At 44.7% G+C, this 17,892-nt stretch overlaps 1 protein-coding gene across 1 annotated transcript in view; it reads left to right on the top strand.

Moving 5' to 3' along the window:
• The window catches only part of RFFL (ring finger and FYVE-like domain containing E3 ubiquitin protein ligase), a 57,829-nt gene that overhangs the window by 35,971 nt on the left and 3,966 nt on the right, over positions 1-17,892 (top strand). Inside the window, exons 2-5 of the mRNA XM_011937687.1 lie at positions 6,339-6,526; positions 11,117-11,527; positions 15,273-15,356; positions 16,291-16,501. Of these exons, the coding sequence (XP_011793077.1) occupies positions 6,339-6,526; positions 11,117-11,527; positions 15,273-15,356; positions 16,291-16,501 (894 nt within the window). The remainder of the gene's footprint in view (positions 1-6,338; positions 6,527-11,116; positions 11,528-15,272; positions 15,357-16,290; positions 16,502-17,892) is intronic.

Raw genomic sequence — 17,892 nt, 5'->3', positions numbered from 1 at the left:
TCCGCCTGACAGGTTCAAGTGATTCTCCTGCCTCAGCCTCCTGAGTAGCTGGGATTACAGCCACCCACCACCACGCCCAGCTAATTTTTGTATTTTTAGTAGAGACGAGGTTTCACCATGCTAGCCAGGATTGGTCTTGCTCTCCTGACCTTGTGATTCGCCCACCTTGGCCTCACAAAGTGCTGGGATTACAGGCCTGAGCCACCGCGCCCAGCCAGCCTCCTTTTTAAAATTAGCCAAATACATGAATAGGCTGATAGCTCTTCTTTCAGAGATGTTCAGAAGAGGCACTTAAGGTTAGAACCAAAGTTAAGAGAATAAAAATAGTGTGGAGGAAGATGGATTCTCTTGACTCCAGCTAAAGAAGAGTTTTCTTCTGTCTTGTATCAAGATGTTCAAGTTGAGTTATATGCCTTTCAAGGCCCCAGATCCTCTCAGGACAAGGACCTAGTCGAACACTTTTGGTGTTTCCAGTACCCACAATATAGCTAGTGCTTCCTAAGTGCTTGTTAAAGTACATGGATTTTTGCCGGGCATGGTGGCTCACGCTTGTAATCTCAGCACTTTGGGAGGCCAAGGCAGGTGGATCACCTGAGGTCAGGAGTGCGAGATGAGGCTGGCCAACATGGCGAAACCCCATCTCTACTAAAAATACAAAAATTAGCTGGGTGTGGTTGCTCCCTGTTGTCCCAGCTACTCGGGAGGCTGAGGCAGGAGAATTGCTTCAACATGGGAGGTGGCGGTTGCAGTGAACCAAGATCACGCCATTGCACTCCAGCCTGGGTGACAGAGTGAGACTCTGTCTCAAGAAAAAAAAGAAAGAAAGAAAAAGCACATGGATTTAAACAATATACAACTTTCTAGTTTTTCCTACTGATTGTGCCTTACCAGGTGGGTCTGTTCATTTTGTGCAAAGTCCTTGTAGGAAAAATTTACAACCTGTAGATTCCTTGTGTGGAACAAAAGTTTACTTTTTTCTTGTGGCTAAATCTATCTCCCCTTTCCTTTTTAATTTTTTTAATTTTTGAGACAGGAACTTGCCTAGGCTGTGGTGCCTAGACTGGAGTGTGCTATGGCACAATCATAGCTCACTACATCCTCCTGGACTCAAGTGATCCTCTGTCCTCTCACATAGCCGGGACTACAGGTGTGTGCCACCATGCCCAGCTAATTTTTTTTATTATTTTTTACTTTTTTGAGACAGAATCTTGCTCTGTCGCCCAGGCTGCAGTGCAGTGATGTGATCTCGGCTCACTGCAAGCTCTGCTTCCTGGATTCACGCCATTCTCCTGCCTCAGCCTCCCGAGTAGTTAGGACTACAGGTGCCCGCCACCACACCCGGCTAATTTTTTGTATTTTTTTAGTAGAGACGGGGTTTCACTGTATTAGCCAGGATGGTCTCTATCTCCTGACTTCATGATCCGCCCACCTTGGCCTCCCAAAGTGCTGGAATTACAGATGTGAGCCACCACGGCCGGCCTATTATTATTGTTTTTTATAGAGATGGAGTCTCAGTGTCTTGCCCAGGCTGATCATGAATTCCTGGCCTCAAGCGATCCTCCTGTCTTGGCCTCCCAACATGCTGGGATTATAGATGTGAGCCACTGTGCCTGGCCCCTTTCCTGTTTATTTTGTACTTCCACTTTTCTATTGCTAATACTATAAACTTATATTTGGTTACACCTGCCTTCACCTCTGCCCCACTGTCTGGTGAATGAAGTGACTTTTATCCTGCCTGGGAATAGACCTACCCCCTAATCTGATCACATGATGACTTCTTTTCCCCATTTATTTATTTATTTTTGAGACAGAGTTTTCGCTCAAAATGCCCAGGCTGAAGTGCGGTGGCTCACTGCAACTTCACCTCCTGGGTTCAAGTGATTCTCCTGTCTCAGCTTCCTGAGTAGCTTGGATTACAGGTGCATGCCACCACGCCCGGGTAATTTTGTATTTTTAGTGGAGACGGGATTTCACCATGCTGGCCAGGCTGGTCTCAAACTCCTGACCTCAGGTGATCTGCCCACCTCGGCCTCCCAAAGTGCTGTGATTATAGGCATGAGCCACCGTGCCCAGCCGGATCACTTCTTTTTCTACTCCAACCTTTACTCCTACTCCCATCATTTATTGCCAGCTTCACTTCGTCTACAGTCTCTTAATCTTTTGGGGACTCCTCAGCAGTTTGTGAATATGTCTACATTTATCCTGGTGACACCGGATCTTCTTTAGCAACTGCCTTCTCTCTTCCTTTCACTTTACAGTCAAGTTTCTTGAAATAATAATTTATCCTTGGAATTGTGTGAATTCTTACTTCTCATTCACTTTCCAACCTATGATTATCAGCTTCTTTCTTCCGAAACTGCTTAGGCAGAGAACACACATGGACACTTTCCTAAACCTTAGTCCATTGGGCATTTTGCATTCTTTCTTGTATTCTGTTCTCTGAGACATTTGACAGTGTTGCTAATTTCTTCTTGAAACTAAAAACACTCTCCAGTTCCCCCTGCTCTGAGCATTCTTTTTTCCTCTGTGCTGCTGTGGGCTTTCCCCTGCTTGCCCTGTAGATGTGATTTTCCCGTGTCCTCTTCTGACCCAGACCATCTAATCAGTCTCCGGCCCCACTCCGGCTTTATGTACTTCGGGTGGGTCATGTGTTCCCAAACCTTTATCTTCAGCCCAAACATGTATTGTATTTAGCCCTGGCTGAATACAAAAATTAGCCAGGCATGGTAGCAGGCGCCTGTAATCCCAGCTACTCGGGAGGCTGAGGCAGGAGAATCACTTGAAGCTGGGAGGCAGAGGTTACAGTGAGCTGAGATCACGCCTCTGCACTCCAGCCTGGGCGACAGAATGAGACTCTATCCCCAAAAAAAGTTAGTGAATTGTCTACAACCTTGTCCTCTTTGCAGGGGACAAGCCCGGAAAGCCAGATGGCAATTGTTGTGAAATCTGTAGGTTTATTAGTTTTATTTTGTACCTTTGCCTTCCCAGAAAAATTGTAGTTAAAAGCATTGTTATAATACAGATAACAACAACTAATGTTTATATAGTGCTTTATAGCATATAGACTGTCCAGATGAGAAAAGTGAAGTACAGAAAGTCTATTACTTGTTAGAGGTAGATAACACAGCCTTTAAGTAGTAGAGCAGGACTTAGGACTGAGGCCTTCTTATTCCAGATTCTATATTCTTTTTATTATTACACACTGTCTCAGATTTGTCTATCAACATGTGATTTAAATAATTACAAAATTTGGCGGGGCATGGTGACTCACACCTGTAATGCCAGCACTTTGGGAGGCTGAGGCAGGTGGATCACTTAAGGTCAGGAGCTTGAGACCAGCCTGGGCAATATGACAAAACCCAGTCTCTACTAAAAATACAAAAATTGGCCAGGTATGGTGGCTCACAACTGTAATCCCAGCACTTTGGGAGGCTGAGTTGGGTGGATCATGAGGTCAGGAGATCGAGACCATCCTGGCTAACACAGTGAAACCCCATCTCTACTAAAAGTACAAAAAATTAGCCAGGCATGGTGGCAGGCGCCTGTAGTCCCAGCTACTTGGGAGGCTGAGGCAGGAGAATGGTGTGAACCCGGGAGGCGGAGCTTGCAGTGAGCCGAGATTGCACCACTGCACTCAAGGCTGGGCGACAGAGCAAGATTCCATCTGAAAAAAAAAAAAAAAAATTAGCTGGGCTTGATGACACATGCCTGTAATCCCAGCTATTCAGGAAGCTGAAGCAGGAGAATCACTTGAACCTGGGAGGCGGCAGTTGCAGTGAGCTGAGATCATGCCACTCCACTCCAGCCTGGGTGACCGAGTGAGACCCCTGTCTCAAAAAAAAAAAAAAAAAATTACAAAATATCTATTTCAGAGGGCTATTCCTCCTCTGTTATCTCCATTCTCTTGCCAACAAAGAGCTCATTTACTTTATCATACACACACGCTGTGAGGAACTCTTTACTTCATTATTCCATGTGAACTGTTAATTGCAAGTAAAGGCCAGATTACTTGCAATTCTTCTTCTGGGAACTTAAGTTCCTGGGAACTAAGTTCCTCTTCTGGGAACTCAGAACCCTCAAACAGGTTATATCGAGTCAGAGAGAAATGTTCTTGATGTGCTGAAGACTGAATAAATGTGTGATTAGTTAAGACTTAGATATTGGATATGATTCATTCATTTGCTAGTTCTTGTTGAGCTACCTGTCTAACTGGGCACTGTTAGACTATCACAATCCCTGTTGTGGTGGGGGTCAGAGGCAAGTTGGGGAGACAGGTGTTAACCAGGGACCCCTGCAGGGGAGAGAATTATATCACAGGTTCAGTGGAGGCAGTGTTGGAAAGCTAAAAAGGACCTAGAGAAGTGAAGAGGTCTAAGGTTATGAGCTATTTGACCTAGGAAGTTACTTCCCCTTGCTGGTTCTCATTCTTTTTTCCTCTATAAAATGACCCAGGTTGAATCAGTTGGCTTCTTAGTTCCTTCCAGTTTGTGAAAGTGCCTTTGTTAAAACAATGAGTGAGGAGGCAGCAGAGCATTCTATTGTGTGAACTGATTATCGAATAATAACACTAAATGTTTCATTTATTATCTCTGTAATAAGCAAAGAGTTCAGGCTCAATGTGTCTACGTTGGCTGCTTTAGTCGACTGAGAAAAACACTCATATCTCACATCAATGCTTGGCATTTGAGTGGGCCCTCTTACAATTGTTGGGTTATTCTGACATTTTGAGGGATTCAATCCGGATCCTCTTTGTTTTCTGATCGTAGAAATCATCACCCCTTTGTCCCCAGTACCTGCATTTGAATGTAAAATGGGAGTAATAAACCAACACTTCTTTTTTTTTTTTTTTTTTGAGACAGGGTCTCACTTTGTCACCCAGGCTGGAGTGTAGTGGTGCAGTGGCACGATCTCAGCTCACTGCCACCTCTGCGTCTCAGGCTTAAGTGATCCTCATATCTCAGCGTCCTGAGTTGCTGGATTACAGGTGTGTCCCACCACACCTGGCTAATTTTTGTATTTTTTTGTAGAGATGGGATTTTGCCATGTTGGCCAGACTGGTCTTGAACTCCTGAGCTCGAGCAATCCTCCCACCTTGGCTTCCCAAAGTGCTGGGATTATAGGCGTGAGCCACCACACCTGGCCAACACTTCTTTTTTTTTTTGAGATGGAGTTTCACTCTTGTCACCCAGGCTGGAGTGCAGTGGCGTAATCTCCCGTCACTGCAACCTCCGCCTCCTGGGTTCAAGCCATTCTCCTCCCTCAGCCTTCTGAGTAACTGGGATTTCAGACATGTGCCACCACACCTGGCTAATTTTGTATTTTTAGTAGAGATGGGGTTTCTCCATGTTGGTCAGGCTGGTCTCAAACTCCTGACCTCAGGTTATCCGCTCGCCTCAGTCTCCCAAAGTGCTAGGATTAACAGGTGTGAGCCACCACACCTGGCTCCGACTTCTTAATAAACCTACAGAGGCTCTGATTCAGGAAGGAGGCAAATATTTGTTGAGCTTCTGCTACGTGGACAACAGTGCTAGGGAACAGTACTGTACATAATGAAAAAATATTCCCTGCCCTTGGAGGAATTTATGGCTTAGTAATAGAAAATAAAGAGCAAGATATACCTGGGCAAGAAAGTATAATAGGTGCTGTGATAGAAGTTTATCTAGGATTGGGGGTACAAATGTAAGAGTAGTTTTACTGGCTGGCAGGAGGGGAAATCAATGAATGGACAACATAGTATGGGGAAAAGGATGTTAGGTTTGGAGTCAGAAAACCTGGGTTTGTAGAATCTCAGCTCTGTATATTAACTGTCTATATATTAGCTATATATTTGATTTCTTTGAGTCTGGGTTGCATCGTTTATATAAAGCAATTACCAATAGTCTTCCCCAGCCTAGCGCCATGGCTCACACCTTAATCCTAGCACTTTGGGAAGCCAAAGTGGGCCCATCACAACGTCAGGAGTTTGAGACCAGCCTGGCCAATGTGGTGAAACCCTGTCTCTATTAAAAATACAAAAAAGTTAGCCAAGCATGGTGGCGGGCACCTGTAATCCAAGCTATTCAGGAGGCTGAGGCTGGAGAATTGCTTGAACCCAGGAGGCAGAGGTTGCGGTGAGCCGAGATCACACCACTGTACTCCAGCCTGGGCAACAAGAGCGAAACTCCGTCTCGGGAGAAAAAAAAAAAAAGAAATCTGTGATCCTTGAAAACACATCCACCCCTCTACCTTGGTGGCACGTGTGGATTGAGCATCACTGCTCACCTGTGCTCTCGGATATCAAAAGGACAGTAGAAGTGTATCTTAACTCTGACGTTTTCCCCTTTCCTCCCTTGCACCAGATTTTATCATGTGGGCAACCTGCTGCAACTGGTTCTGCCTGGATGGACAGCCTGAAGAGGTCCCACCACCCCAGGGAGCCAGGATGCAGGCCTATTCTAACCCTGGGTACAGCTCCTTCCCTTCCCCAACAGGCCTGGAACCAAGCTGCAAGTCCTGTGGGGCTCACTTTGCAAGCACAGCCAGGAAGGTGAGTGCTGACTTCTTGGCCTGCTCTGCCACTGCAGCCTATGGACCATGGGCAAGCGCTGCTGACCCCTCTGAGTGCCTGCAACCTTGCCTTTGTAATGCTGGTGACCCAGACCTGTCCCTTTCACAAAAATGTTTAAGAAGAACTAACCAAGTAAAAGCAAAAGCAAAGCATGTCAGCATAGATTTGGAGTCAGTAGACCTGAATTCAGTTATCAGCTTTGCTACTTACTAGCTATATGATTTAACTTCTCTTGAGATTCAGTTTCCCTGTTATAAAAATGGGATGATTGTAGTCCTCATCTTTCAGTGTTGTGGGAATAAAGTGAGACAAGAAAGCCATGAAGGGTGCCTAGCACGATGCTTAGAATGTCGCAGGCACCTGATGTTATTTACTTCATTAGCCACCATCACAAAAGACCTGATTGCAGATTAACTTGTTCTTTTTATCAAAAACAATGTTAAGGATGCCTCAGATACATTAGGACCACAACAAAGACTGGAGCTTATTTACTGTAGCAGATTTCATTTGAAATGCTTGGGAGCCATGCTTCCCAAATGAGTGAGCTGGAAGTAAAGTTACTGGCTGGATTATGGTGTCTAGGTGTGCACCCTCCCTCTTCCAGAGACAGTGAGTTATCTGTGATCAAGCAGGACTAGGGCAGAAGGTAAACCCTCACCTGGATAAAGAACGCCTGCATTCTGCATTTTTCTGCAGAATGAGAGGTTTGCAGCCCAGAATAAGTGATAGATTATGATGTTAAAATGGTGATCATGCGAAATTTGAGAGGAAATCATACTTTTAAACCATCTGCTATGTGCAAAGGACTGTTTAAGGAATTTAAATTTTTTAAATTTCATTTAATCCACACAATAGCTATGATATACATTTTAGAATCTCCCAAATCCCATTTTACATACGAGAAACTAGGGCTTAGGGTTTAAAATTTAAGAAGAACATTGAATGTGTTAAATTCCTGACAAATAGCATGAGAGATATTAAAATACTCATTCTTTTCCCTTGACTTCAGTAGCACTCAAGATCACATAGTTATTAAATGACAGAGCCGGGATTCAAACCCAGGTCTTTGATTCCAAAGCCCCCTCCCAGAAGACGTTCGGCATGTCGAGTAGAAGATGACAGTTATAGGCCTGGGTGCCTAGAGAAGCAAGGCAATGATTAAAATAAGGTGCTTTTTTTCTTATTTATTGGAAAATGAATTACTGAATATCTACTGTGTATCAGGAATTGCCTGGGCTAGGGAGGCAGAGATGAAAAAGGTCATTCCTGCTTAACAGGGAGCTTGCAGTCGCACAGGGAGGTGAGGACAGTGCACACCATACAATGTGACAAAAGAAAAGTGTGTGTAACAAGAAGAGCTTCTGTGAGGGGAAGAAAAATTCCAGTTTGGATGGTAAAAGATGATTATTGGTACAATATTTTCTTGCTACAAAAGTATGAATTAATTTTGTGCAATTTACAGTGAATTTTGTGAATATTAAGGGTGTTTTCATCTATGAGAATTTTTCATTTGTAATTTCATGCTTAAGTGGATCAGCATTCTTATCTTAAGGGTTTGGCATTTAACAGCCAGGGGCTTTCAAAATGTCTTTTTCTAGAAGTGCTTGAATTGAAATGATTACATGGATCTTACTGTCTTTTTCTTTTCCTTTTTCTTCATTATGGTCAGTATTTTCTGATTGCTTACTGGGTGCAAAGCACAGATAACATTCAGGACTTTATAGAGAAAACATAAGTAAGATGTGGCCCTTGCATTCCCTGAGTTTTCAGTCCTAAAGAGAAATGGCAGGCTGTAATTTTGCCACAAGCCAAATACCCACCTCTATTGGTAATACCTCTTTGTGGTTTAGCTGTGACTGACAGTTTTGGAGGAAGTCTGGCACCCAGCCTCTTTAGTTGGACCAGTTGGAGGAGGAGGTTATGCTTGGAGCCATGGAAGTGATATTCAGATCTCAGAGTGTTAAGAGAGGACTGGGTCTTAGGTGCTGGTAAGGGGAAAAGAAATTAAAGGTGACTGTTTTACCTTTTCTGGAGCATCTACCTTGTGCTAAGATTTTATACACATTCTCTCATGTAATATTTCCCGTATTCCAGGGAATAGGGGTGGGAGAGAGTAGGAGCAAGGGAAGGGCAATTGGCAAACGGGAGCCAGCAGAGCCCTGCACACAGCATCCTTGAAGGATGGTGCCCACCTGAGGTGCCATGGCCAGTTCTGTGATGCTGGATATCTCAGTGCACTCTGGACATTTCTGCAGGCATGTTGGTTGCCTCCACTAATTCATCTTTCGTGCTACCTGGTTACTCAGTTGTTTTGAACCATTTGGTAGAATTTATACATAAGCGTGTCATTTGCTCATTCTGCCTGCATTTGTTGACAGCCCTTTTTTCCTTTCCTCTTGTTCTCTCCTTCCACAGCAAACTGGGGTTTTAGCCTCAAGCTCTATCCTGTTCCTGTAGGGTGTGTTTCAGATGCCAGCTTATTTCAGAGTCCCCTTTGAGCCAGTGGGTGCATGGAAGCTAGGTTGCTGTCTGCATTCTGATCTTGCATCCAACAAGCCACACACATTTGAAGAAAGAATAGAGAGTTGTTTGGATCTGGCTGATTGAGCAATGCAGGCTTTATAATTGTGTCAAGCTAGGTCTTGTCAAACTGCGTTGACTTAAGTAATATTCCATGTCAGGCCCACAGGTTTATGACATTGAAGCCTGTTTGTTTCAGTCTCAGTCATCCTAAGCACACTTCATTTCCCAATAGAAAAGCTTTAGATGTGAATGAACCCCAAATACCTGAAAACATCCATTTTCTGCCTGCGTGGCTACTGGTGCCAACACCGTTACACTGCTAGTGCAGCCATGCATCCTTTTAAGTCTGTCTCTGAATAGTGTATTGTTTGGTTACAACTGTGTGGAGAATTAGGGAGCTTGATATATGTCCCTTTGCAATGCTTTCTAAGTCTTAATAGCCAAAACTGGGTGGTAAATATTATTTTCTTTTCCTTTTACTATATGAATGATACTTAGACAAAACTTATATAACTATCTTAACTATGCAGACATTTACTTCAGTCCAGAGTGTCTGTGATCTTGACTATGAGAATCTTGTCTCTTAAGCATTCTTTTTTAGCTTGAACAGCTTTCTATATTTTGAAAAGATGGACCAGAAATATTTAAGTTACTACTTAAGTCAACACAGGATGACAAGTTTTTAACTTCTTTAAAGGTTAAAGGATTAGTGAGGGTGCCCTCGAGGCCAATCCCAGTGTGCTCAGGAATTACCTCTCTTTTTGGGGGCATGACATGCTCTTGGCCAGAACAGAGCTCAGCCAGATGTCACTGTGCTTGCTCAGCCTGTGGGGTGAGAGGCTGAGGATTGCTTCCTGTGGGCTGAGTAAGCCTTCGTGTGTTGTCAGTGACTGCCAGCGTAGCTGCTGCCAGGCAGTACCAGCTTGCCCATCAGGCGCCCGTTGCCTAACTGAGACACTCTGTGCTTTCAGTAACGAGAGTACCCTGATGTCCAGATGGTCTCCTGTCACTGTCTAAATATTTGTCTTGGATATGGTCGTAAGCACCACTGGGTTCCCAGCACTCTGAGTGGACCTTCCTGGAGTGGGGAGCCTGTGTCGATGGGGCAGTGAGTGGGGAATTTGGAGATGGGAAACCAGGCCCTTGACTCAGAACTGCTCCGTGCTTGAATGGAACTGAGCTCTGCAGCATGGCCTGGTGGGAAGAATGTGATCATGAGCATTAGTCTCCGACAGACCTTGAGTGTGAATCCCAGCTCTCCTGTTTACTGCCTGACCTTGAATACAGTAGTTGATCTCCCTAAGCCTCGGTTGCTTTGTCTGTGGATCAGGGAAGAACACTAATACCTACTTTGCAGCGTTGCTTTGAGAATTAAATGACAAGCTAACATATAGAAGCACCTTAGTAAATTAATATTAATTGTAACCACCACCACCACCATAACCTTCATGCAGAAATAATTATAGTTTAGGATTTGAATCCTGGGTCTCACCGTTAGCTAATATTTCCTAGCTATAATAAAACAGCTAACACTTGTTGAGGACTCATTTTGTGTTAGATATGCTAAACGGATTCTCTCTTAATCTTCACAACCACCCCATGAGGTAGATACTGTTATCAGCCCCATTTCACAGATGTGGAAACTGAGCACCAGAGAGGCTAAATTACACACCCAAGGTGACACTGCAAAAAATAAGGGAGGGAGGCTTAATAAAAATGCAGAACTTTTTGATTCTAAAGCTGGTAGTCTTGATTAATACCTCAGGTGCTTCATGAATAAATAAAGTAAGCCTCAAATTAAATAATAAACGTGAAGTGTCCTGTACATGGATATACACAATACACACTGGAGGTCTGCCACCCCTGAGTGGCTTTTAATCTAAAATCTGAAACTGGCTTGCACCCTTAGTTACGTGAGAGAGCTTAGTAAAAGTAAGAGTGACTGAAGGAGATCCTGCTGGGCTTGGCAGCTCTGAAGCTCCCATCTCATTCTCTGTCTTGTTCTCTCAATCTGACATGGTTTCCTGTGTCTTTTCCTCTAAGCAGCAGACCTGCTTGGACTGTAAGAAAAATTTCTGCATGACCTGTTCGAGCCAAGTGGGGAATGGGCCCCGCCTTTGCCTTCTCTGCCAACGGTTTCGAGCTACAGCCTTTCAGCGAGAGGAGCTCATGAAGATGAAGGTGAAGGACTTGAGGGACTATCTCAGCCTCCATGACATCTCTACCGAAATGTGCCGGGAGAAAGAAGAGCTGGTGCTCTTGGTCCTTGGCCAGCAGCCTATAATCTCCCAGGAGGGCAGGACTCGTCCCTCCACCTTGTCCCCAGGCTTTCCTGAGCAGCAGGCCTTCCTGACCCAGCCTCACTCCAGCATGGTTCCACCTACCTCACCCAACCTCCCCTCTTCATCTGCACAAGCCACCTCTGTTCCCCCAGCCCAGGTTCAGGAGAATCAGCAGGTAAGGGCCCATTTGTAGTCTTTGCCAGTCTGTGCCAGTTTGAGGGCTCATTTTCATTTTCCTCTCCTGCCTGTGTTGTGAGAATGGGGTATAAGGCTAAGTGTCTTGATTATGTGAAGCCTTTCTGACCACTGGTGCACCAAGTGTTTTCTGGGTATCAGACTCATGTTTTGGCTTTCTTCAGAGATGATATGCACAGTACCAAATTTTTTTGTTTGCTTTTTGTTTTTAATACACACATATCCTAGTTAGACATTTTTTTAAAGTTCATCATTCCAGAAATATTTTGAGAAAAGTAACCATTAAACCATCAGATTTAGTTCTGGTCCAATTTGTCTTCCAACTTAACTCCTTTGTTGCGGTCTTCATTGGCTGGATTGGGAACTTAGTTCCTTAGTAACCATCACAAGGAATATAGGAAAGCAAAGGGCTATATGGAGGCAAGGAAGGGTGGGGAAACAGACAAAGACACTGCTTCTCTTACCAGTCACTGACTGGAAGCAGGAGTAGTTGGCATGCTGTACTTGTATGCTGCTTCTTCATTATCCTGGGGGATTTGGAAGCTAAGAGCAGCACATCAACTGAATCATGACCCAGACCTGGGGAGTACAGAAATGAGTAATATACTCTCTCAAAAAGCCCCCAGAAGAGGGAAGGTGGACACGTAGACCAGCTAACTCCTGGATTAGAGTGAGGCCAGTGGACATAACTTGTATAAGAAGTGGTGATGTTGCAGAAGTGCCTTAGTGACTCTGTTATTTATAGCAGCAGTCCCTAACCTTTTTAGCACCAAGGACCGGTTTTGTGGAAGACCATTTTTCCACAGACTGGGGCACATTGGTTTCGAGATGAAAGGGTTCCACCCAGATCATCAGGCATTAGTTAGATTTTCATAAGGAGCATGCATCCTAGATCCCTCGCATGCGCAGTTCACAACAGGGTTCACACTCCTAGGAGAATCTAATGCCACCACTGATCTGACAGGGGGCGAAGCTCAAGCAGTAATGCTCGCTTGCCAGCCACTCACCTCCTGCTGTGCCTCTGGGTTCCTAACAAGCCATGGACCAGTACCAGTCTGTGGCCCAGGGGTTGGGGACCCTTGATATAGGGCTTGGGCAATATGGGGGAATTAGGAACTACAAGATCCAATTTCCACATCCCCTTTTGTCACTGACTTCTTGGTCCCCTTGGGCAAACGTTGAGCCTACAACAATGAAATGGGGTTAGTAATCACAGATCACTTTTGATCTTGCCAGGATCTTGAGAGACCTGAATGTGTGATACCATGTCTAAAAGAGCTCTGAGCTACTTAGAGCTGGTATAGTGCTAGTACTGTTAGTTCCTACACATTATGTGGATGGCTGCTACTGCTTGTTTATGATCACCTCCTTTGCCAGGACTGGGCCCCCTGATTCAGCTCTGGACAAGCACTGAGGCATAAAGGCCAATGTGATAGCATAATTTAACTGCAGTAAAATCATTTAACTCCCTTTTTGGCCTGAGCATGTTTTTCTCCACAGCTGGACTTTACCTCTTTCCTAAGCTCTGACTCTTGGTCTGCTAGACAGATTTTAACTCCTGCTGTACATTCTTCCCTTTGCTTGTGTGTGTGTGTGTGTGTGTGTTTTGTGAGCACTCTGTGTATAAGGAGCTAGGAAAAGAACTTGAGGAATTCTTTTTCTGTAAAGAATCTTGGCTGGGCATGGTGGTTCATGCCTGTAATCCCAGCACTTTGGGAGGCTGAGGCAGGCGGATCGTTTGAGCCTAGGAATTTGAGACTAGCCTGGCAACATGGGAAAACCCTGTCTCTACAAAAATACAAAAATTAGCTGGGCATGGTGGTGGGCACCTGTAGCTACTCAAGAGGCTGAGGTGGGAGGATCATTTAAGCCTGGGAGGTCGAGGCTGCAGTGAGTCATGATCATGCCACCACACTCCAGCTTGGGCAACAGAGTGAGATCCTGTCTCAGAAAACAAAAACAAAAAACCAGCCAAACCTTCAGGTAGATTTTTCAATGAAAGATTATAAGCTTCCTGTCATTAACCAGAAATTTCCAGATTGCACCTAAAGGTGACCCTACATACAAGATCTAAGTGGGTACTTTTCCTCTGAGATTTTCAGGAGACCTTAATGTCTGCTTACATCCCCTGTTCTGGTGAGAGCTGCACTTTGCAAGCAGGAAAAACAGGCATGGAAGAATTAAGTAACTCACGCAGTGCTGTCTGACAAGTTCACAAGTGAGCTGCACCTAGAATATAAATTTCCTTATAATACTTGCTCAACCAGAGTTCGTTCTTCTACCTTTAGTGCCCTAGCAATCAATGGCTGCTAGGCAAGGAAGGTATACAATAAGCACAACTGTGGACAGATACTAGTTTTGGATTTTTATTTAACCAGTGGGCAAACTGGAAAGACAAGAGCGTGCTTTGCAGCATGAGGTCGTTTCTCTTTCTAGGAAACAGGACATCTGAAAGATATCTACTTAGGAACAGGTTAGGCTCTGAAGGATTCCAGGGTAATTCCAAGGTGACACTACCTGAGAGACCAGTGAGGATCCAGAGTAAGCTAAGAGAAAACGTTGTTGATGAAGACATTAATTTGGATCCATCCCCATACATGTGTACTATGCATTTGATCTTGCCTTCACTTGGCATTTTGTTATTTCTACTTTTCATTTCCATTGCAGCTGGTTACCTCCTCTTGATTAGATCCATATTATGCATCCTAATGTGGGATGAGTGGCTGGGGTCAGTGGGTGACTTTGGTTTCCCAGATTGTCCCTTCACTGGCATCCCCAGAATCTGGTGGAAAAGGCCTGTGAGCTCAGACACCTCTTTGCTCTGAGCTCACAGCAGGCCCTTTGCATGCAGGGAGTAGTGGGTGACGAGGATCTACTTGAGGGGTTTGTAGCTTAAATGGTGAAGGAATTAGGAGGCTCACAGTTCTGCCTACTCTTTGGCCAAACCTCCTAAAGGAGTACTCAGGAAGAACCTTTTGAGAAGTGAAAATTCTAAGCATAACGAAATTTCATAAGCATAGGCAGTGTTTTATGGTATTAGGCTAATAGATTCTTAGATACATTAAAATATTCTTTGACTAGGTCTGGATATAGCACTTAATAATAGTGTGCTCAACATGGCAACACATTTCCAGAATGTGAGAGTAGTTACTAGGCAGAAAAGAGACCAGGGTGGTGATGGTCTGGAAACTTTGTCCCATCACTGTCAGATAAGGAAACCAGGGAGATTTAGTGTGAAGGAGGGGAAAACATGGTATAAACAGTTTGGGGAAAAAACAAAACAAAACAAAACCCAGTAGACTATGGTCTGAGGAGCAGAACCAGGGATAGGGATGGCAATTTTGGATCAGTGTCAAGAAAAACCTTGATGTCAGATAGAGAGCAGTCCAGCAGCGGAATGGACACAGTGACCTTCCCTTCACCTCTGTTGCTCAAGCTGAGATTAAACTGATGGTGAGTGGTGGCTACTGCCATCCTGGTGTGTGCAGAATTAATGCAATTTTGTTCTAGAGGGCAGCTTTGTCTATTGAAATGTATTTGTGTTGTTTCTCTGCTTGACAAAGTTGGTATGAGAGAGCAGGCTTTTGTAATGGTGCTCTAAGAGGCTCCAGATTTCTGGGCGTTCTGGGAATACATTGTGGACATTGTGTGAGTTGAAAAGAGGCCCATGCTATGCACATCTCTGGGACATCTCTAGATGTGATGTTACTTTTCTTTTCCCACAGGCCAATGGCCATGTGTCTCAGGATCAAGAGGAACCCGTCTACCTGGAGAGCGTGGCCAGAGCACCTGCTGAGGATGAGACCCAGGTGGGGCCTCTGCTCGGGTCTGTCTTCACCTTTGCTCTTTCACTGGTGTTCTTAGGAACCTCTTCGGGTGGAGAGAGAATAAATGTGTGATGATAGTGCTTCCGAAATTATATTTTTGGGATAGGGTTTAGTGTTAGTGTTCCAGGTTAACTTGTGAAGCTGTCAGTGTGTTTATAAGGAGTTGTGAAGTCATAGTGGAGACTGAGAAGCCTCATGGCCCATTATATTTCCAGTCTCTTGACTTTTCAAGAGCTGCCAGAGGGCAGGCTTTTGCTGCTGCTGTGAAAATCTTGTTCTTTTCTCCTGCTTCTAGCACACTGTAGCCATTGTCAAGGGAAGGAGGTCAGACAATTAACCAGGCAGGGCCAGTCTAGAGCACAGACCAGGGAGCTGTGGCCAAGATTGTGTACAGAGGAGTACTGGCCAGGGAAATGTGCCTCTTGTGGGCAAGTAGAAGTCTCCAGGGGAGAAGGGCCAGCACCATGCTGGGTTTCATGTGCAGCCATATTTAACCTCTACAGGACCCCTGTGGGGTATGACTGCTCTCTCCCCTTTATGGAGGGGCAAACAGGCTCAGAGTGGTAAGCAACTTCTGGATATTATTTAGCATTAACCAGCAGAGCAGTCAAGATTCAAAATTAGGGTCATATGACTCAAACCAGTGCTCCTTCTACCATATTTCTATCTAGTACTGTGTCACACTGATTGGTTGGTCTGTGTGTGTTTGCTCCTGAGCACAGAATCATGGGTCAGGAAGAGATTCTAGTAAATTTTGCAATGCAGAGCCCCATGCCAGGTACTCATCCTGTCTCTGTTCCTACACTTCATGAGGTCAGTCACCAAAATTATGATGTGGTGAGTGCTTTGGGGTCCTTGGAGAAACAGCTTGAGGAGGTAAGAGCTGAGCACACTGATCTCTTCTTTGCCATTGCAGTCTATTGACTCAGAGGACAGCTTTGTCCCAGGGCGAAGGGCCTCTCTGTCTGACCTGACCGACCTGGAGGACATTGAAGGCCTGACAGTGCGGCAGCTGAAAGAGATCTTGGCTCGCAACTTTGTCAACTACAAGGGCTGCTGTGAGAAGTGGGAGCTGATGGAGAGAGTGACTCGGCTATACAAGGATCAGAAAGGACTCCAGCACCTGGGTGAGGGGCTATCTGCATGGTAGCTATGAGAGCTCATGAGAGCTCAGAAGTGTTTGCCGTCACTCCAAAGCATGATGGCACTGACCTAACTCAATTTCCACACTTTTAGCCATGGAAGGAGACACCTTACATATCTGCACCATCTAATAATAGCTGTCATTTGTGGTTGAGTGTCAAAACTAGATTAGGCATTGCATATATTTATTCCTTAGAGCAACCTATGAAATAGACATTATTAGCATCACCCTTTTATCATAGAGCCCAGTTTTAAGTGAGAATTTTCTGGTCTAAGTCCATAGCCTTTCTCACCAATATGCTGTCCCCTCCCTACTCACCACCACCTTGTAAGTTTTCTTACCTTAGCATAAGAATGCTTGTTCTGAAGATTTGGGAGGTAGAAAATGAATCTACATACATAGTAGGAGAAGGTATATGTTCTGTCCACACTTGGGCTTTTCCTTTTGTTCATTTCCCAGGGCATTTTACACTGTATCATTCAGCACATGCCCAGGAAAATATCTGGGTCTGTGGTTAAGTGAGTTTAGGGAAAAATACCTCATACTGTATCTTCATTACTGATTTATGGTAGATTTTTATATTAAAGGCAGAGAAGTCCTGCAGAAGAGAAATGTGTTTTGGCTGTTTTGAACTTAGCATTTTCTGAAATTATTTCACCACAGAATCTTCTCCTTTCCTCCCATCCCCAATTGATTCAGTTCCTACAGAGCAACATGCTGATTCCTTGCTTGGTAAGAGTGGTTGAAGTCAGATTTCAGGCTCTCTTCTACCAGTAGCTCAAATTCATCAGTGTTAGGGGACATCTGACTGAGTCTTCACCTGATTACAGACTGAGGACTACTGTCTGTTTTCCCTTTGGGATTGTTTCAAGAGTCTTCTCTTGAGTTATCAGGACCTGGGGAACAGAACAGATGACTCCACGTGGGAATTTTATCCAGATTCCCTGACTGACTGAAACAGCTAGATAGTTCATTCTTTCTTGACTTTATTGCTGGCTTCAAAATAGAAAAGCATATTGCACGTATACACTATCCTTCTACTTGGCAGTTTGTGCAAACTGGTGGAATACATTTTTCTAAGAGTAGACCAGGGTGCAATGGCTCATGCCTGTAATCCCAGCACTCTGGGAAGCTGAGGCAGGTGGATCACTTGAGATCAGGAGTTTAAGACCAGCCTAGGTAACATGGTGAAATCCTGTCTCCACCAAAAACAAAAAATTAGCCGGGAGTGGTGGCATGTGCCTGTAGTCCCCAGGTACTTGGGAGGCCGAGGCAGGAGAATCGCTTGAACCCAGGAGAAAGAGGTTGCAGTGAGCCAAGATCATGCCACTGCACTCCAGCCTGGGCAACAGAGTGAGGCTCCATCTCAAAAAA

The sequence above is a fragment of the Colobus angolensis genome, unplaced genomic scaffold (genome assembly GCF_000951035.1).
Source record: "Colobus angolensis palliatus isolate OR3802 unplaced genomic scaffold, Cang.pa_1.0 Scaffold167, whole genome shotgun sequence".
NCBI classification, from domain to species: Eukaryota; Metazoa; Chordata; class Mammalia; order Primates; family Cercopithecidae; genus Colobus; species Colobus angolensis.
Note: the sequence above shows the minus strand (reverse complement) of the source record. Positions and strands in the feature narration are given on the sequence as shown.